This window comes from Macrotis lagotis, chromosome 4 (genome assembly GCF_037893015.1).
Source record: "Macrotis lagotis isolate mMagLag1 chromosome 4, bilby.v1.9.chrom.fasta, whole genome shotgun sequence".
NCBI classification, from domain to species: domain Eukaryota; kingdom Metazoa; phylum Chordata; class Mammalia; order Peramelemorphia; family Peramelidae; genus Macrotis; species Macrotis lagotis.
The window spans coordinates 274448493-274470994 of record NC_133661.1 but is presented as its reverse complement, the minus strand read 5'-3'; the positions used below and the strand labels follow the sequence as shown (position 1 = coordinate 274470994).

Genomic DNA, 22502 nt, shown 5'->3' with positions numbered 1-22502 from the left:
TGTAGTATTGAATATACCATTAGTACCTATACATCCCTTTGCTTGAAGGTCTTTTTTTGAATTGATTGTATATTTTTAAGATATTTGATAAAATGCATGGTAAATAGTAGATACTTAATAAATACTTGTTGCCTACTTTTACTGTGCTTTTTCTTTTACATCATTATTACTGCCCTACTGCTTATGTAGCCTAGCCACCTTTATTTCTAAATAAAAGATCTTGTTATAAATAAGTTTTATCAAGCAAAACATGTCCTCAAATTGGCTGTACCTAAAAATTGTACATTTTTTAAAAGCTCTAGTTCATTATCTTTCTGCCTGAAGATATTAAGCATAGTTCATCATTAGGCTTTAAAATTTTTGCTGTTGTTTTCCTATAAATCATGTAGTCATTATATAAATTGTTCTCTTCTTTCTGCTTCGCTCATTCAACATCATGTTTTCCATACAAGTTGAAAGATATATCATTTCCCTTTAACACTGGAGCGATTTAATGATGAAAAGAGCAGAAAAAATACTTTGTAACCAGGCAAGTAACTGTACCTCTGTTTGCCTTAAGCCACTGAAGAAGAAAATGGGAAAACACTGGAGTGATTTTGTAGTGTCCACAGTGTCATGAAGAGTCATACATAACAATCAACACCACCATGATCATTGGTATCTGAAAATTTTAGAGAGAAAATGATCCTGGTATCAGATATGAAAACTGGGATCCTTATCAGCAATGTAGAATGATGGTCTATATGAAAATAGTTTAATGTTATAGAGACAAAGATTTTTTATTTACTAAAAACCAGAGATATAATCATGTAGAAAGTTTCAAAGACAGCAAAAATATAAAATTATAAAAATATAAAAATTATGTTGAAGATTTCAGAGCTGCAAGTGTCATGAATTCTTCTTTTGCAGATAAATGTTTCAAGAACTGAGATATCATAAACATTTAGATTACTAGATAAACATAATGTTGCTAGTATTTATTTTGTTTTTAAGGTTTTTAAGGTTTACAAAATGTTTACTGATATTAACCTCATTTGAATCTCCATACTTCAAGGGAGGTTATTACCCTCTTTTTACAGGTGGTTTTTTGTCCTTGGGGTTTTTTTTTTAGTCTGTCTGTCTGTCTGTCTGTCTGTCTGTCTGTCTCTCTGTCTCTCTGTCTCTCTGTCTCTCTCTCTCTCTCTCTTTAATTTTTGCAAGGCAATGGGGTTAAGTGACTTGCCTGCGGTCATACAGCTAGGTAATTTATTAAGTTTCTGAGGTGGGATTTGAACTCAGGTCCTCCTGAGTGCTCTATCCACTGTGCCACCTAGCTTCCCCTACCTTATAGTTTTGATGACTTTTGCTTTATAAAGGCAGATCCAACCCATGGGCTGCATTTTTTTCCCTTTTTGATTGTTGCACTTATTGATGGGAAAATATTTTACTTTCTTCTCTAATTGGTTCATATTGCATATATCTTGGTTACATATCCATTTGGTACTTATTGTGCTGTATAGTTGAATTGTTGTTTTATAAATAATTTTTATTGGTCTCTGCATTATTTTTAAAATCATATTGTATTTTATTCAAAATTATATTATAATTTAAAAATTATTTTATTTACTTTTTTCTGGGCCTTGAATAATCTCTGCTCTATTGGTCTATTTTGCTATTTTCTAACTAATTTAATGTATTTTGATGATTGCTTGCTTTATTGTATAATTTAGGATCTGGTGCTACTTTAGCTTTCCATCTTTTGTATTTCTTTCTATAGAATATGTTAGTCTGGCAACAAAACATAAGTGCTACCTATAATTTTTATCATAACTATGATTTCCCTTCCTCCAAAAGATCTTTGTTATGTCATCTCATACATAAGTTATAAAAATAAGTTTCTCTTTTTTTGCCCCAATAAGTGGAGGGACTATTTTATTTTTATCAGTCACTGTTATCTTGCTGTTAATGAATTTGAATGAAAGTGCTCATTGTCAGAAATAGAGAGGATATTTTGTGGATTTTTAAAGGGGATGTTCATGCTTTTAAAGGAACTAAAAAAGACATAGTAATAAGATACATTTTCTTGATCAGAAATCAATAATATTTTGATTGTGCTTGATATTATTGATTTCTGATCAAGAAAATGTATCTTATTACTATGTCTTTTTTAGTTCCTTTAAAAGCATGAACATCCCCTTTAAAAATCCACAAAATATCCTCTCTATTTCTGACAATGAGCACTTTCATTCAAATTCATTAACAGCAAGATTACTTGTTCTTTTCTGAGCTTTTTCTCATCTTTAATAAAGACCTTATTTTTATTGCTTTCTGTACCATGACTATCCTGTGATTAACATTAACAGAATTAGTTACATTAGACATTCTGTATATATATATATATATATTCTTGATCCATGTATCTTAATGATCAAATTGCATATGTGTAATACACATTGTAGGTTCTTTGAAGTATTCAATAATTTATCTGTTCATTGTACAACTTTAATGGAAACTTATTTGAGCATGAAGATCAGAAGTATTTTGGGCAGCCATATGTTCTCCCTAAGAATGTTTTCTGGAACCATTCCCAACTAAATTGATCTTGAATGCAGTCCATCGAGTTGATCTCATGATTGTCTTTTTTTTCCATTTAAGTCATCAGACTTTTCAACAGGGCACTTAAATTGGTGAACTATTCAGACTTACTGAGGAAAAAAAAGCATAGCATCTTCTTCAAAGGAATTAAATTTTCCAATTTCTTTTCCTGAAGCCTGCAAGCTGTATATACTCCCTGACATATTACTTGAATGTTGATATGCAGACTCTTATAAATTAGATAAAATTAATTCTAAAAAATTCCTTTGTAAATTATAAACTTGATAAACATCAACAAACTTGAAATAAAAAGAATCTATTATGTGTCCTTGTTTTTAAAGTATGTTTTCATTTTACAACAATAATAGTGATAGTAATGATATTACCAGTAATAATATTTTGTCCAATTATTTACCTTTGAAGGAAGAATGAGTTGGGTATATGTCCTAGTCTTTCTTTTCTTCCCATTTTCTTTACTCATTCTAGATTTCAACATATATATATATTGACTGGCAAAATCAGTTCCTCATCCTATTCACTCTCATGAACTACTCCTCCATCTCACATAAACTCAAAAATGGCCATATTCATTCTTGATCTTACCTCCTCCTACAAGTGTTTTAAGTCCATATTCAAGAGTTCTAAAATCCACCTACTGAAGATACTCTGTTGACTTAACCACTCTGCCTCTGCCTTCTCTTACAAAACCCTGCTTTTCATTCTCACTGTTACCTGCAGTCCCATTACCCCTTAGTTCTCTCCCAGGTGATGTACTGCTAGCCAGTTCTCCCCCTTTTCCCCTCTTGGTAAACCATTGCAACTCTACAGTGTCTTCCTTTTGGAATTTCTACCCAATCCTCCCGTCCACTTAATTATCTTACTGATTATGCCCTGTCATACCTCAGCTTGAATCATTCCCTCCATTTTCCATCTTCACCTTCATGTACTACTGAACAAAGTGGGGGGTGGGGGGAGGTCATTCAACTATTCTGACTAGTCTACTACAGATTGATATTACACAACCTTAATTGGGCCCTCACTGTTGCTATGCCATCCTACTATTCCTCCTTTATCAACTCACCATGCTTCCCATAGCAGTTCTTCCAAACCTTTTCATCTCTCCTCAAATCTCTTATACCTTCAGGTCCCCTCACCCTCTCACCCCTGCATCACATTTTATAAGAAAAAATGAGGCCATTTGCTATGATTTCTTTCTTTTCTCCTCTTCCTTTTCTCCCATTACTCAGTTACCTTCTCATACCAACTCCTCCTTTAGCCCATCTCACATGAAGTGACTCCTCAAAGCTAACCCCTCTAACTGTTCTGTTGATCCCATTCCATTTCATCTCCAACACATTGACCCCATTTCTTATCCCCATTCTGTCACTTACTTTGAATATCTTCCTGTCTGCATAGTCATTGCCTAATGCCCTGGTCTCCATAGAATTGAAAAAGTCCTTGCTTAATGTTTACACTCCTCTGTTGTCTCATTTCTCTTCTGCCTATTGAGGCTAAACTCCTTGAGAAGGCCATCTTTCCTCCCATTTTTTTCTTGATTACTTGTAGAGAGCAGCACTATCCTCTCCTAGTCCCTTAGACTAAAAACAGTCATCATTGTTGACTACTATCTCTTATACTCTCACTCGTCCAAGCTTTTGCAGAGGCCTGTCAGTTTCACCTCTGCAACATCTCTTGAATACATGTCTTCTCTCTTCAGATTTTACCACCACTCGAGTGCAGATCCTGCTCATCTCATATCTGGACTATTTTGTAGCAACTTGCTGCTTCAAGACTCCCCCACTACATTCCATCAAAGTGCCTTTTCTAAAATGCAAGTCCAACATTAAACTGTAGTTGCTCCCTATTGCCCCAGGGATCAAATACAGAGTGTCCATTTTGACATTCAAAACCCTTCATAATCTATTCCCCCTCTTTCCTTTCTTGTCTTTTTTATACTTTGTTTCTCACCACATACTCTGTGGCTTTTTGACAATGATATGACTTTAGACCTGGTAGGTGTTTTCTCTTAATTTTCCTCATCTGCATCCCTGGCTTCCTTTAAACTTCATCTTGTACAAGAAGCTTTTCCTACCTCCTCTAAAGTCTAGTGTTTTCCTTCTGAAGATACTAGACTTTTTCCCCTTTGCCTGTCTTTCCTTATAAAACCCTTCTTTTCATTCTCACTGTTACCTGCAGTCCCATTACCCCTCAGTTTACTCCCAAGTGATATACTTGGGAGAAACTAGCTGAATTTTCTCTTTTAATTATTTCTCATCTTTATATAGTTAGTTTCATGCATGTTATATTTGAATATTATCTCTCTTCTTCCCCTCCCTTCCTTTAAACTGTATGCTCCTTGAGGATAGGAACTGTCTTTTGCCTCTTTATATCCCCAAGGGCTTAGCAGAATGCCTGGCACAGAATAGGCATTTAATAAAAATGGATTGATTGAAATTAAATGATTTGCTTCTAAGCCACACAATAAATAGCTGAGATACATCTTCCTGATGCCATGCACTCTTTCCATTTTGCCATCTAGCTATTGTTCTATTTCTGGGCTTCTATATGAATTTCCTTCTACTCTTCTATGCATTTTTAATAACATTCCTTTTAGCATCACCATCACTACTCCCCAAAGACAACACTAACTGTGTCTGAAAATTAGTCCCATTCTGGTCTTACCTGGTCTCTCTGCCTAGAGATTGTTAGTTCTCTAGTATTATGATTGATTAGTTCTTTGATCTGAATTCTCAAATCATTCACAGTTGTTTTCTGTACAATATTGCAGTGTACAGGTAGTTCTTTTTTTTACATTATTCTCTAGCATTCTTCTTGCTTCTGACCTTCACAAGTCACTTAGTGAGCTTCTTACCAAAGTTTCTGCTTCTTATCTGACAGAAGCCTGAAGTTCTCAATTCCTTTGGTAAGAGAGGTGACTGATTTACCTAGAGATCAGTAAGCTTTTCCTCTGGCAGTTACTAACTTTTCTCATTTCTCTAGGTTCTCTTTAATGATATTATTCAGTTAAACTCAGAAGAAGTAGAAATCTTTATCGAACTTCTTAGTTCCCTAGGTATCTGAGATACGTTAGACATAAAAACTACTGAAATTTTCATCTACAAGTGAGTTTTTGGAGTGAGGATGTATGAAAAACTTCAAAATTTTAATATAATTGGGGCTGTTAGGTGGCGGTATGTATAGTGTAAGACTGTTGAGGGGTGTAGGAAGGTCCTCTTGCCCATGTACACGAACGTCCTACTTTCCTAGGTCTACTCTCTGGATCTTCCCATCTGTTCCCTATGTTTTGGCACTTCCTGGAACATTGTGTGAGAATACTAGCCTGAGGAAGTAAACTTTTATCACCTGCTGTCCATGAGCACCAGTGCATTGTTTGACTAGTAATTAGAGAATGCCATGGAATTGGGAGTAAAAAAGGGTATTTAAGCACTTGCTTAGGGTTGAATAAACCGAGGACTTGCCGTCTTTGTCTCCCTCCTCTTCAATGTTCATCTGAGAACTTGACTACAGATGGACTTAGTCAAGTCATAGGTTATGAGTAAAGGATAAGTAGCCAGATGGCAGACAACAATATAGAGCACTGGTCTTAGAGCCAGGAGGAATTGAGTTCATATCTGGCATCAGATGCCTAGTAGTTGTATGCCTTAGTGATATTTGAATGCATCAACTTTGCTGTCTTATTAATATGTTCAATTTAATATTTATAATTATAACCCTGAATAATTAAAGATTTGAAAATTTGTTACATGTGTTATGTACAAGAAGGCATAAGTTTTAGTTTAAATCTCTTAAGAATCAAGGATATTCCCAATGGTGATAATCATTGATGATATTCCCAATGATGATAATCTATCACAGAGTGAAAAATTTAATGTACTGTCACTAATCCCAGTATACTTGCTGAAATAGAATCACTTTAGAAAAACATGTAGTTAAATACAAGTTAAATGATTAATTTTTGAACAACTTTTTTCCTCCATGTCAGAAGTGGAAGACCTGTTCTCTTCACTCAAACATATTCAACATACTTTGGTAGATTCCCAGAGCCAGGATGATATTGCTCTGCTTTTGCAACTTGTACAAAATACTGATTTCCAGAATGCATTTAAGATACACAATGCTGTCACAGTTCATATGAATAAAGCCAGTCCTCCATTTCCTCTTATCTCCAATGCACAAGACCTTTCACAGGAGGTATGTATTGAGTGTGCCTTTGATATTCTAACAGCATTATTTTTCTTTTGGGAACAGCATTTTTTGGTGTGTAACATTAAACCAATTACATAATAATAAAGACTTCTAGTAGAGAAAGGTTGAATGTAGTTATTTTTTAAAGGATTTCTTGTGTTGTATTATGTGATTTCATTGCCTTTTGTTTAATCTTCTGTAAAATATTCTTATTAAAACTATTATTAGATATTATAGAGGTAAAATGTCTCACAACCTTTAAAATGCAAGAAAAAAATTTCTGATTTTTTTTGATCATTTAATTTCTGTGCCTCTAGCATCTAGCTCTGCCTATCCAAGATCATTGCAGAGTTACCTTTTTAGAGTTGGAAAGGGCCTTAGGAGGACATAAAGAGGGAGTCCAATCACCTTGTTTTATAGATGAGGAAATAGGCACAAAAAAATTCCTGTTATGTAGAAAACTGGATTCAGATGAGTCCTTTGAACTCAAATCTAGCCTTCTTGGTACTCTACCACATTTATGTCACATTTGGTAACATTTTAGAACTAGAAAGTTTCTTGAAATTGTCTCTTTCTTATTCGATTATTATACAGATAAAAAATGAGAACTAATTCTCCTATTATCTTAGTAAGTAGACTTATATTAGAAGGATTTCATTCAGGAATATATGTCTTATGATCTGTTAAGTTTTGTGAGGAATATTACTGTTAAACTAGAACAAATTTTGCCATAGTGATAATAAAGTTGAAGTCTAGTAGTAGCAGCAGTGATAGCAGCAATACTACTCTTTGAGTTTTGTGTTTTATTTGTTTGGTTTTTTTTTTACTGTTTTTTACCTTAACTACATTCTGACACTAGCCTCTCTAAAGAATTGCGTGATAGGTATGTACTACAATGTAGAAAAACTGATTTTTTTTTTTTTGTAGGTACAAGCAGTTTTGAAACCAAGCCATCAGAAAGAAGGACTGGAGTTAAATGCTTTGCTAAATACTCCTCATATTCAGGTAGAAACTAGACAAACTGACTATTGGTGAATCAAATTTATCTTACGACCATTTATCTTTTATATAATATATGTCTTGCCTTATGTTATTTTATTTTTTGGCTAGTCAGTGGGGTTAAGTGACTTGCCCAAGGTCACACAGCTAGGTAATTATTGTCTGAGGCAGGATTTGAACTCAGGTCCTCCTTACTCCTGGGTCGATGCTTATCCACTGCAGCACCTAGCAGCCCTGCTTTATGTATTTTTGAAGTAAAAAAAAAACACTCAATTACTCTAATATATGCACTTTTATTTGAACCTGTCTTAAACCAGTATACATTTGGAGCTCCTCTTCTCATCTAGACAACAGAGCCAATCTCATTGAATTCATTAGGTGGATTGTAAAAAAAGCCTATAGGCAGGGGGCAGGGAGAGAAAGGAGGGTACCAGTATGACTAACTAAACTGACAAACAAAAATTCCACATTAAAGGAGAGGATATGATGGGTTTTTTTTTTTAAGGATTACATAATTTGCATATCTGTAAAACTATTATGACCTTCCCCTCCCACCACTAATTTTAAAATCAGTTTTTTTGGGGGGGGTGTAAGAAAAAGGCAGAGATAGGTAACTGAAACACAATATCTACAATAATCATTTTTAAAAATTCAAATATACAATCAGAATCCTGTCGATACAGTGTAGAATTTTATAAATATTTGCCTCTAACCTACTTAGCTTGACCTTTTAAACATGAGACATGTACCAAAAAGAAAACAGAGCCATGCCAAACTCATCTTATTTGAGAGCAATTATCACATCATATCTTTTGACAAAAACAAGCAATCAAGGATAACAACAAAAATCCATTTAGAAGTATTTGCTATGTGCAATGGGAGACTCCTATTGCTGATTCACATCTTCAGGAAGATGGAGTCTCAAGTTAGACAGGTTATTTGAGCTCAAGAGGTAGTTATCTTGATTTTCTTTGTGCTTGTGGCTTGGGCTGTAACCTCTTAGTGTATTCTGTTATCCATGCCTTTGTTACATGGTAATACCTCAAAGCATGCTTCTGCAGTATGGTATTATTTTTTATTTTTTCCCTAACAATATCTTTAATTGGTGATGGTGGCAGCTAGGGATGGTGTTTCAAGGAAGGGGATGGGCTGGTGCCACAGTTGTCTGGTATGGTTGTAGTGATGATGAGTGATAGCTCAGTGACACTATGCTAGAGAAAATTTCATCTGTATAGACTCTTTGGCCATGGAACAGGAATGTCAGTCCATCTTGTGTCAGGGACTCCACAGTGATTTTGGCAGAGCCTAACTCAGTTCTGGAGGTGGCTGGAGGCTCATCACAACCTTTTTCTTATCCTTCCTCTGACAGGTATTATAATTTTCCAATTGGATTTGTATTTCCATGTGCTGTCATAGGATGACCTGCTGTCTTTACAAGTCATTATCTATAATAACTTCATACTTCATGATTGGGTTAAAAGTAATATCATATATTTATTTATAGAATTCCATGCCTAAAGAATGATATTGGAAGAGATTTTTCTTATTGCCAATGGTGATAACCTATTCCTTTAGGGAGCTCATAGGTTTTTCCAGATAAGAGTTTAGATATACCTAGATGCAATTTATTCTCTAAGGACAACATAACACAAATTCTCATTGATCTCACACAAAATTTCATTCTCAGCTGTGGTAGTGAATATGGCAGATTCTATTGTTAGGTTCAGTCAACTCTGGATGGAGGGTGTGTGGAGGTCAAATCATCACGAGAGTTAATTATAATGGTCATGGCAGTGCCAGAAGCATAAAGAGACAGCATAGCATAGATACCAATCTACATTACATTGCTGGAATGTTAGCTATTTCAAACATGATTTTGGATCTTCACTTCTCAGTTGCCTTTAAGGTTCCAGAGTAGTAATACAGATACAGTGAGTTCTTGAGGGGACATATGGAGCTCAATGTAGCTCTCCATATTCTCCTAATCTGTACCATATAAAAACCATGTATTTTTAATGTCTAGAGTACCTCTTTTCTCTGAACCTCATCCCCCAAGTATCTTTTGGCTTTCACTACTACCATGTCACCCAACATTGGAGTATAAAAGATTTGAGGTCCATTGTAAACAAAGGTGTCAACTACATCATTATCCATGGGGAATTTTAAAGTGACTGGTTTAAACAAGAAAGAAAAGAGGTCATATTCCACCTGGAAGAAGTGGGGCGGGGGCAACTGATTTTCTTAAACAAATGTTTTCCCATTTTAAATGGAAATTTAAAATGCCTTTAGTTTTTTTCTTGTGATTATATTTTCAGTTTTCAATTAGTTCTTAATTATTCAAAGTTTTAGAATTAGACCTTTTTAATTAAACTTTAAAAAAATACTGTAGACACAAAATTTAAGTGTACTAGCAGGTTGCACAGTAGTAACCTTTCATGACATAGAGTACAGAAATATGTTTGTAATTACTTAAGTTAAAACATCTTACATGAATTTATATAGGAAGATTTGGAGAAAAAAGTTAGAAATTGTTCATCACTGTAACAATTTTTTAAGAGACCTAAGTGTTTTGGCATTTTATACAGTATTAAGTTAGAAATTACTGTGTAGAAATTCTTTCTCAAAACCCCACAGGCACTCTTATTGGCCCATGATAAGGTTGCTGAGCAGGAAATGCAACCAGAGTCCATTACAGATGAGCGAGTTTATGAGAGCGTTGGCCAGTATGGAGGGGAGACTGTAAAAATAGTTCGTATTGAAAAGGCTCGAGATATTCCATTGGTAAGTGTATCCTTTTTGTTCCACTGTGTATGTAGGTTTAATTTCAAGGTGCTTCACTGGGAAAACTAATAGTTTGAGTTTTATAGTTCTGACCCCATTAGACACTTTTTTAAATCATCCCAGATTCATCTCCTGTCTCTAGCACTTACTATTTGCTGAGACACTGTATTTTCCCTTATAAAACAAGGATATTGGACCAGATGGTTTTTGCAGTCCCTTTCTTCACTAAATTTATGTTCCTATGATGACTATTTTGACTTGCAGTTTTTTCCTTCTAGCTCATTGTGGTTATATTTCCATAATATCATACTATTGTTTATTTTTGTATTTCCCTCTCTGCCCCTCAGCCCCCACATTTTGATGATAGTCTTTTGTAAGATGAACTTTATATGTGTGTGTGTATGTCCCACAAAGTGATTGAACAAGCAAAGGCATAATTTTTTGTTTCTTTCCTAGTTTCCTATTGTCTTTAAAACAGTAAGTTTTTGTCATTCTTTCAGAGAAATTTAACAAGTTTAATAAAAGTCATTTCTGTTATTGAAATTTTCTTTGAAGAGAGATGTTAATGTACTATGTAACATTTTATGATTCTTTTTTGTATATTTCTATGAATACCTTCTCTTTATCATTTGGTTTTTTTTGAGACATACATGTCTGTAGCAAAGTGAGCTAATCTCAGTAGATCTCTTTTCCTTTTCTATCTATAAAAAATGAAACTGGGAAAGATTAGATATGAAAAATTTGAGTAGTGGGAGAAACAATTCAAAAATTTTGACTTGATTTATATTATATGATGTAATTTTTTTCTGCTTAGAGCTATGGTACTTAGAAGTTTAATTTTACACAATATTTTAATCTGTTTTGTGCTTGTTTATTTATTTCCATTGAACAATTTATCTAGTAAAATTAAATTTTAAACTAGCATTGAACATAATGGCTGCCAACATTTATATTTTTTAAATATGTAACCATTTATAGATGTTATTTATTCTTATACATGTTGAAAATTCAGGAGTGATTTCATATTTCCTTATACTTAATTCATTTATTCTTCTTAGCATCTGGTTTTAACTGTGAAAATAGAATTTATATTATAGAACCAGTTCCAAACAAGTACTTTTCTTTTGATCTTCACTTATGTTTATATGAATTTCATTTTTCTAAACTTAAAAAATTCATTGAACAAAGAATATAGTGATAGATTTCAGAATATTTTGTGAACTCTCCTAGTTAGTTGTTTTAATTCCTTTAGTAGTTTATCTCAAGCTCTGAATGCTCCCTCTTTCTCTCTCTCTTTTAGTTTTTTCAGGGCAGTAGAGATTGAGTGACTTGCCCAAGGTCACACAGTTAGGTAATTATTAAGTGTCTGAGGCTGGATTTGAACTCGGGTCCTCCTGACTACAGGGCTAGTCCTCTATCCACTGCACCACCTAGCTGCCCCCCTTTTTTAAGGTTTTTTTGCAAGGCAAATGGAGTTAAGTGGCTTGCCCAAGGCCACACAGCTAAGCGGTCATTATTAAGTGTCTGAGACCGGATTTGAACCCAGGTACTCCTGACTCCAAGGCCGATGCTTTATCCATTACACCACCTAGCCGCCCCCTGATTTCTATTGTTGAACTCCTTATCTTGTTTTATTCAATAAATGGATTCATAGAATTACAGAAGTGTAGGGAAGAAAAAGGAATTTATATTTAACAGATTACTGGTTTCATACAAGTTATATTTTGGAATTATATAGGGTGCTACAGTTCGTAATGAAATGGATTCTGTCATCATTAGTCGGATAGTAAAAGGAGGAGCTGCAGAAAAAAGTGGACTATTACATGAAGGAGATGAAGTTCTGGAGATTAATGGCATTGAAATTAGGGGAAAGGATGTCAATGAGGTTTTTGACTTGTTGGTAAGTTGATTCATTTAAAAGATTCACACTAATTTAAAGGATTCATTTATCTTTGTATTTGTTAGGGAAATCCAAAATAAAATTAATAATTTTTGATATCATTATAGAGAATACTAAGCACTCCTATACTTTATGTTATAAATATTGATTTTATTGATGGAAGCAGCAGGAAGCCTGTCAGTCTTTTATTTTAGGGCTGAAATATTTTTAAAAATCTTACCTGTGAAGCCTATTGTTTAGAGAGCTTGGGTTGAAGTCTGACTGACTTCTGGTATTATGTCATGGTTTGTAAGTTACTCAAGCTTTCAGTGCTTTAAGTTATAGATTTGATGACTTCCATTGATAGTTTCCTCAATTGGGATTTCTCTACTAATGAAATTAAGGGTTTGCTTTCTCTTCCTTTCCTAGTTATTTTTCATTTGTCTTAAAATAGCAATAGTGCTTTTCTTCATTCATTCATTTCATTACAGTATCTTCAGTTAGTTCTGAATACCACCACATTGCCACATAAGATATATATTGCCATATAAATGGTTTAGATCGTGAGAAGGGAAAGGTGGGCTGGTATTCCTCTGAAATCTGTAATTATATATACATTTACAAGTTAATGTAGTAGAATGCCATCTATTTATCCTTGGCTGTCAACAGTAAAGCTAAGGTTTCTCAGTTCTGTCACCTTTGCTAACATCACTTCTCAAGTCCAGTCCATGGTTAAAACTTTGATCTTGGCCTCTATCCTTGTGGTTTCATTGGTTACTACTTCTGGCCAGTGTTCTCTGACTGACTTAAGTAGTAGCAGTAACTACTTTGACTGAGAGTAACTTAAATAAATGACCAGTGAATTTGAAATAATAAATAAACTCAGTAAGTTGGGAATTATAAGTCTGGCGAAATAGATTTTCCTTCTTGCCCCAAGCTGTATATAACATACTGATGTATTAAAATTAATCATATATCATTGCTGAATAGGAGTCACTTAGAAACATGGCAATTATGTGGGCTCTTCTGTATCCACACTGTATGTATGTCCAGGGGGATTGAACTAAGTTCATAGTTTTCCCATTGATCAGAGTTTAGTGGGCAGAAAGAGTTACCCTTCCATATGGTAACGATCTGTCGAGGTCTATTGTTGTTCAGTAATTTTTGTCTTGACTCTTTGTGACCCCATTTGGAATTGGTAAAAATACTTGGAGTGCTTTACTATTTCCTTCTCCAACTTATTTGACAGATGAGAATATTGAGGCAAATAGGGCTGTGACTTGTCCAGGTCACACATTTAATAAAGTGACTGCAGTCAGATTTGAACTGATAAGATAAATCTTCCTCCATCCTTTGTGCCATCTAGCTGCCTTCAATTGAAGTTGTATTTTATTGTATTGGGAAAATAAGATTCATTTAATTGTAAACTGAAGATAAGGAACCTATGTGGCTTTTTTTTTTTTTGCAAGGTAATAGGATTAAGTGAAGATCACACAGCTAGGTAATCATTAAGTGACTGAGACCAGATTTTAACTCAAGTCCTCCTGACTCCTGGGCCAGTGCTCTATCCACTGCACCATTTAGCTGCCCTGTGTCTAACTCTTTACAGAACTTGGTATAGTACACAAGAAGTAATTCGCTCTCAGATCTACTTTTAGGTGAAGATACAGTTATTGAATAAGTTTCATAATAAAACTTTGTATGCTTTGATAACTCAACTTATTTTTGTTTCTTTACAGTCTGATATGCATGGCACACTCACATTTGTGCTGATACCTAGCCAGCAGAACAAACCCCCTCCTGCCAAAGAAACAGTAGTAAGTGGTTTATGTTATTAAGTCTTGTATTGCTTTTTGCCCCCATTATAAATAAAATTTTTTAAAAAACCAAAAATATGAGTTTCAAAAAAAAAGGATGATGAGATAGTTAAAAGTTATTCCTCAAAATTTAGTTAGGTATATTTGAAAAAAGTTCCCATAGACTTGTTATTATATTTGAACTCCAAACTGAAGATGAACCTTAAACATCCTTGTACATTACAAAACATTCAACTTTTATGAAGGCTCCAACTCTCAATCATTATACTTAATGTTCAAGCTATTAATTTCATTGTCATTCAGCTGTGTCAGACTCTTCATTACCATTCACTGCATGGGACTTCCTTGAAAAAGATACTGGAGTAGTTTGCCATTTCCTTCTCCAGTTGATTAAAGTGAAATAGAGGCTAATAAAATAGATAATCATTTAGGCAATAAGTATCTGAGGCCAAATTTGAATTCAAAATCTTCCTGACTCCAGGCCCAGCTTTGTCTACTGAGCCACCTAGCTGCTTCCATTAATTCCATTTACATTCTGAAAAAGTATAAACTTCAAACATTAGTGTCCCAGATTTTGCACAACCCTTCCAACAATGATCATTATCCTTTCTGGTCATATTGGCCAGTCTGAGAGGTGTGAGGTGGTACCTCAGAGAAGCTTTAATTTGCATTTCTCTAATAATTAATTATTTAGAGCAATTTTTCATATGGCTATGGATTGCTTTGATCTCCTGTAGCTTGCCTTTGCATATCCTTTGGCCATTTGTCAATTGGGGAATGGCTTTTTGTTTTTTAAAAAACATGACTCAGTTCTCTGTATATTTTAAAAAAGAGTTCTTTGTCAGAATCATTAGTGGTAAAGATTGTTTCCCAATTTACTACATTTCTTTTGATCTTGGTTACAGTGGTTTTATCTGTGCAAAAGCTTTTTAATTTAATGTAATTGAAATCATCTAGTTTGTTTTTGGTGATGTTCTCCATATTAAGTTACGTACTAAAAGGGTATTAGTTTTGTAGGTGATACAACTTTAAGAGACTAAATTTGTAAGGTATCTTAAATAGAGGAAAAAATCAGATATGGCAGGTGGAAAATTTCTGATCTTATGAATTTCAAAAAAGGTGACTGGGAAAAATATCAATAAATAACAACATAGTTTATGTGCCTTCTCTCCCATCTCTGCAAAATCTTTATGAATATCATCCATACTTAAATTGAAGGTATCCTTGATCCAAGGCTTCCCTAAATGTTAATCCAAAACTTTGCCTTCTAACAGATTACTGAAAGATATTGAGCAATTATGAAACCACTTTCCTTACCATATGTTGATTTTAAACAGCATTGAGCTTCCATAGTAGGAAAAAACACACGGCCTTACAGTATTTTTCACAGTGTCAATAATCCATAGATAAAAATCATTTAAGAGTTTTTTGGAAAACATAATGAAAGAAAGAATTTTGTTTATTCACCCTCCAAAAATAAACATCAGTTAAGGCACAAAAAGAGGAGATATATGCTTTCCGAAAGGATTATACATGATGATGTAGGAGATGCGCCATGGGATCCAGATGGAGGAAGGCTACATTGTGGTTGGGAATCTCTCTCATATATTCTTTCTTTTTTTTTTTAAATAAGGCATTTGGGGGTGAGGTGACTTGTCCAAGGTCACACAGCTAGGTAATTATTAAGTATCTGAGGTCAGATTTGAACTCAGGTCCTCTTGACTCCAGGGCGGTGCTCTGTCCACTGCACCATGTAGCTGCCTCTCTCATATATTCTTATTTGAGAATGTCAGTTACTCATATTTCATCATGCTGTACAGATTGTAATAAAACAGTTTGATATTTAGAAAATAAACATAGGTAGTGAATGGGAAAGTCAGAGGAGGAATAGAGAAGATTAGATTGCTTTAAAGAAAATGCAGGACTGACTCCCAAGCTTCCTAAAAAACAAAGGTCCATCTTTTCAAGCTAAACACTTCACTACTGTTTCTGTATCCAGTAAGACTTCAAATAACTAGTTATTTTTTTTACTATACTACAGTATAGTATTTACTATAGGTTATTTATGAGTAGAAAACAACATAGAACCAGTGAAAAATTCTAAAGACATGGAAGGGTTTTGTTAAAATAAAAAGGTTTGACAGTATTTGGCGAGAGATGACAGGTATACACCCAATTTTCATTCCATTGTTTTTGCCTTTTTTTTTAATCTTCTAGATCCATGTTAAAGCTCATTTTGACTATGATCCTTCTGATGACCCATATGTTCCTTGCCGAGAATTAGGTCTGTCTTTTCAGAAAGGTGATATACTTCATATCATCAGTCAAGAAGATCCTAACTGGTGGCAGGCCTACCGGGAAGGAGATGAGGATAATCAACCTCTGGCAGGACTTGTTCCAGGTAAGATGTAGTGAAGCAGACATTTAAAAATTAATGTTTTGCTTTATTTTATCATTATGCCATAAAAGAACCTTTAATCATTGTAGGATTCCAGCAAGGTAGAATGTTCTTTTTTAAAAAAAAATATTCCCATTGATCTTGGTTCAAACCTTGTCAGGTAAATTTTAGAAATAGAATAAATAGTATTTTTAATAGTCTTTAGTGAAGACATTTTTACAAAAAAATCAGTGGGCTAAATATAATAGTATTTTCATCCTTCATATATCCTAGAATGAGAATATCAGGCATTAAAATGTACTTTTAAATGGAGGAAATTTTTTCTCATACTAGTCATATATAAGGACTGAAATTTGATGCAGTGCATTTTGTAAGCTTAAGAAAATTAGAGAGTAAAGTATGTTGACCAAATTATTCCATTATTTTTGATCTTGAGACAAAAACAGCATTTTTAGTTCCATCCTTCTAATTCTTTTGTAATGTCAAGTGCACAAAGACAAGATTCAAGAATAAGTATAAAGAAAAATGTTTAAAAATCTCCCCTTCTCCAAACAACAATTTTTTTTCTCTTAACTGTTAACATAACATGTTTTGTATTATAATTTGCTGTATATTATATCATATTTCTTCTAACTTTTATTACAGTACCTTATGTATAATTAGCAAATACTGAGCTATTAATTTAAATGACCTTTACAATCTCATGTTAGAGCAAGGGGTGAATCTTGAAAAGCATGTATAGATTGCTTCCAGCTACTGGAGACATACCTGAGAAGATAAAATTTTTTGTACTATTTTTGTAATTTTGATCATCTAAGTGGGTTCTTTCTGTCTAGGGAAATGTTATCTTAGTTGGAAAAGAATGTCAGAAGACTATCTAATTTCATTTTAAGCCTAGAATTTTTGTAAAGTCTCAATAAGAATCAAGTTACATTGATCTCTCAGCCAATTTGTCTTTAAATTCCTTTTTTTTAAATGCAAGTTAATTTTGTGAGATTGCAAAAGACTTGGGATAGAATTTCATCTTTCCATTTCCGTAGTTGTGTGACCAGACAAGCCATTTAGCCATTCAGAGTTTGGATTTCTTTTATCTGTTAATTGAGTTCACATAATACCTGTGCTACAGGAATGTTGTAAGAATGGATTTTGTAAACCATAGATAGAATCATATACAAATGTAATCTTGTTATAAAACAATTTCAAATAATATAAAACCATGTGATTTGAATTATGTTCAAATAATCATTTAAATTGTATGCAAATATTTAAAACCATACATTGCCTATTAATGGAACCTGACTTCATTTCAGGGCTACCTGGAGTCATTCATTTTCCAAACTATCATTCCATCCCAATCATACTGAATCCATGACTACTAAAAGAACAAATCATCATCTTTTATCTACTCTACTACTGATCCTCTTATATTCATTCACCTCATTCATAGTTATCCCAAGTCTTATTCCAGGTTTGCCTGCCACAACCATTGTGCATTGTTCAGTTGTGTCCAACTCTTCATGACCCCACAAACTATATATAGTACAGCAGGCCCTTCTTTCCTCCTTTACCTCTTGAAGTCTGTTCATGCTCATATTCATTGCTTCCATGATACTTACTATCCACCTCATCTTTTGCTGTCCACTTCTCCTTTCAGTTTTTCCCAACATCTGGATCTTTTCTAATGAATCTTTTCTTTATGTGAACAAAGTGTTTGCACTTCAGCTTCAGTATTTGTTCTTCCAACAAATAGTCTTCTTTAAGTATAGATTGATTTGCTCTCCTTGCTGTCCAAGGGACTTTGAAAAGTCTACTTTAGCACCACAATTAAAGGCATTGATTTGAATGTGCTCAGTTGTACATTACCACTGGAAAAAACCGTAGCTTCAATTATATGGACCTTTGTTGGCAAGTTGATGTCTCTGCCTTTGAGTATGCTGTCCAGATTTGTCATAATTTCCTTCCAAGAAGCAAGTATTTTTAATTTCATAACTGTATTTGCCTTAAAGATCTTTGAGCCCAAGAATGTAAATTCTGACACTGCTTCCATTTTCCCCTAATTACATACAAAAGCAACTTTCAGCATTTACTTCCAAAACCTTGAGTTCCAAATTCTCTCCTTTCCTCCCATCCCACTCTCCCCATTGAGAAAGTAAGTTACTTGGTGTAGATTAAAAATGTGTAGCCATGAGGAAGCATTACTATAGTAGTCATCCTGTAAAAGTAAACATAATTCCCTCTCACAAAGAGAACCTCAAGAAAAATAGAGACAGACAAAAGGATGCTTTATACTATATATATACAGACACAATCATAAGTCCATCAGAGAAATTGCTTCAACTATCCCCCCCCACAGTTGCTATTATTTGCTGTATTTTCTTCATTTCTCTCTCCCCCACCCTATTTATTTGATTCTCGCTCTCCTTTCACCTTGTCCCTCCTCAGAAGTGTGTTGTTTCTTATTATCCTCTCCCAGGATCTTTCCTCTCTTATCTTACCTATAGCCCCCCCCCCCCCCCCCCATCCCCTTTTTTCCATCCCTTTCCTGTCTTATTTTCCTCTTGGGTAAAATAGATTTCTATACTGAATTGAGTGAATGTTATTTCACTCTCTGAGACACTTTAATGAGAGTAAAAGCTCCCTCGTCTCCCCCCCCCCCCCCCTTCACACTCCATTGCAAAAGCTTTTCACCTTTTACATTTTTGATGTTATTAATTTGGTTTTCTTTTTTCCTTTTTTTGATCAAATTAACCAAGTTATTGTTTTTATCATGAAGCCAACTCTTAGTTTTACTAGTTCCAATAGTTTTTTCTTCCTTTCATCTCTCCTTTTATTTTCCAAATTTCTAATTTAGTACTTAATTAGGGATCTTCAATTTGTTCTACCTTTTTTAGTTGCATGCCCAATTTGATTACAGTTCTAATTATTTATGTGTGTGGGTAGTTTTCCCCACTTGTTGAAGGATAACTTAATTGTACCAAACAGGTTATTGTTTCTTTTGTTTTTTACCTTTTCAGAATGTTTAACTTGTAGTTCCTTACTGCTTTAAGTCTTATTTTAATAAGATTTAAGTACTCTTTATTAGTCCACCTTGAATTTTGTAATTCTTTTTTTTTAGCTTTTTGTTAATGACCTACCTGTTGAAGAAGTCAAAATTTATTGACTTGATTAAATGTGTAAATGACTGAAAGAAGAAAAATGAAACTCGAAAAATGGAACCAGATAAATTATTTCAGTGATAAATTTTTTGAATATTCAAATAATGCAAATTTAATTTCCTGAAAAACATAATAATGAGTCCAGTACTCTGAATGAGACTCTGATATTGGACTTGTCTACGTAATTTCAGAAAATACAGAAAATTTTCAGAAAATTTCAGAAAAAAAATTTAATGTATACATACATGTATACATGCATTTATACCTTTTTTTAAAAGGTATCTAGCAATTGAATAATTTTCATTCAGAAAAATGCTGCATACCATTTTGGAAATTTAAATTTGGGAATTTGTTTATTTAGCTTAAGAGTATGTGTCAATACTGTGAAAATTGGAGACTAGTATTTTTTTTCTGACATAATCCGAAAAACTTCTTTTCATGTTGGAAAGTTTTATGTTCCACTGGAATATTGCCAATATCTATCATATATTTCAATATTATTACATATAACTGAGTTAAAAATTAAAAATGAAATTTATATATCTGAAGCTAAGATAAAATAGAAATTATCAAATGTTTATGATAGTAGAGCATTTTTTCTTTAATTAGGATATAATTTTACAAAGTTTGAACTTCCATCCTTTGATTTTAACCATTTTTTTTTTTTGGTTTTGCCCCCCCTTCTTTTGGAATTAAGGGAAAAGTTTTCAGCAACAAAGAGAAGCCATGAAGCAAACCATAGAAGAGGACAAGGAACCAGAAAAATCAGGTAGAATACTTAAATTTGACATTAATGAAAGAATGAGTTCTGTAGTCAGATTCCATGAAGTGTACTTTCTTAATATGTGGCCATATTTGAATTTGTATTATTATCTCATAAAAAAGAAAGACTCAATATTAGTGCATCATCAACATAAGAATAAAAATATAGGAGATAAAGTTTTGAGTGGTCTTTTAATCATCTGCAGGATATTGTTAAAACCCTTATTAGAGAGAGGATATTTCATCATTATTGTATTTGAATATTAAAGTCTCAGTCTTGGAATGTGTAAAGTCAAACATGAGAGATTTAAAACTTCCTTGGAAATTGTTTTTTTTTTTTTCTGTAGAATAAGACAAGGCAATAAACACAAAAGCTTGAAATTACAGTCATCTCATTTATCTCTTCTGTTGGATTCAGTAATCTAATAAAGTTGATGCTCCTTTTTAATGATATTCTTTGTTTTTCAATAGGAAAACTGTGGTGTGCTAAGAAGAATAAGAAGAAAAGAAAAAAAGTTTTGTATAATGCTAATAAAAATGATGGTAAGACTTTATGTGTATACTGTACCTTGAATTTTTTTGTGTGTGTGTAAAAGGGACCTGTAATTTTTCCTACATTGAAGCTTAAAATAATGAGGGTGATAGAGAGCCATCCTGTGAGCCAAAATTCCTTCATTGAAGTTCTTCTCAAATATATTGGAAGTGTAAATCATCATAACAGTAATAACAGCAGCAGCTATGACATGTTCTCATAAGAAAGTGAAACATTTTATTAGAAATAGCTAATAATTTCACATTGTTGATATATAACATTGAAACTGCTAGGATTTGATTGTCTTAGCATAGATGAAGATCTTTTTATAAATCTAAGAGTCCAACTCTAATTGACAAATTGTATGGCCAAGACACTTTGCTTAGAGGGAAAGCATTCTCAGGCTTACTATTTTGTAGGAAGGAAATGTCTGTTTCTTTTATAAAGTGTTTTTGATAGGTTTTTGAATTTTTGTTGATAGAATGAACAACATCAAGCCCCTAATTAACTTTCTGTCTTTATCTTTAAAAAGTGAAGGGATGGGGGGCTAGGTGGCGTAGTAGATAAAACACACAGGCCTTGGAGTCAGGAGTACCTGGGTTCAAATCTGGTCTCAGACATTTAATAATTACCTAGCTGTGTGGCCTTGGGCAAGCCCCTGAACCCCATTTGCCTTGCAAAAACCTAACAAAAAAAAAGTGAAGGGATTAGGGGCAGCTAGGTGGCAAAAACCTAAAAAAAAAAGTGAAGGGATTGTCTTAGATGATCTTTAAAAGTTCCTCTCAGCTCTAAATTCATGAATCTAATCTATATAAATATATGGTTTATATACACATACACAAACAAAAAACACAAATTCAATAGTAGTAATAAGATGAGGAAAACAGTATACTTCTTTTAGAGTTCTTGCATATTTATAAATGTGTATTATCTTTATCTTTCCAAAGATTATGACAATGAAGAAATACTAACTTATGAGGAAATGTCACTCTATCACCAGCCAGCAAATAGGAAAAGGCCTATCATCTTGATTGGACCACAGAACTGTGGCCAGAATGAACTTCGTCAGAGGCTTATGAATAATGAAGCAGATAGGTTTGCAGCTGCAGTTCCCCGTAAGTTCTATATTTTCCTTTGTTTTATAATTTTGCTCCATGATCTTTTTAGTGCTTTCACCAAGAATGGAAATTCTTATACTTAGTTCTGTTTAAATGTGTTTAGGAATAGTCTTAATTAACCAAGTTACTTGGAAAATTTGTTCCAAGAGTGAATGGAATGTGATTTTTCCTAAATATGGTATTACTTGTACTCTAGTAACTGAATTTCCATCTTCTGAATCCTTAAATGTTCTCCTTCCTGCATTACCTGTATTTTCCATGTTAAGTCTTTTAAAAGTTTT

At 33.6% G+C, this 22502-nt stretch overlaps 1 protein-coding gene across 5 annotated transcripts in view; it reads left to right on the top strand.

The window, feature by feature from the left end:
- The window catches only part of PALS1 (protein associated with LIN7 1, MAGUK p55 family member), a 132995-nt gene that overhangs the window by 81036 nt on the left and 29457 nt on the right, over window positions 1–22502 (top strand). For all 5 annotated transcript variants that reach the window (XM_074236078.1, XM_074236079.1, XM_074236081.1 and 2 more), the window contains 9 exons: window positions 6578–6786; window positions 7708–7785; window positions 10414–10560; window positions 12299–12460; window positions 14179–14256; window positions 16474–16657; window positions 20507–20578; window positions 21043–21114; window positions 22051–22218. In XM_074236078.1, the coding sequence (XP_074092179.1) occupies window positions 6578–6786; window positions 7708–7785; window positions 10414–10560; window positions 12299–12460; window positions 14179–14256; window positions 16474–16657; window positions 20507–20578; window positions 21043–21114; window positions 22051–22218 (1170 nt within the window). The remainder of the gene's footprint in view (window positions 1–6577; window positions 6787–7707; window positions 7786–10413; window positions 10561–12298; window positions 12461–14178; window positions 14257–16473; window positions 16658–20506; window positions 20579–21042; window positions 21115–22050; window positions 22219–22502) is intronic.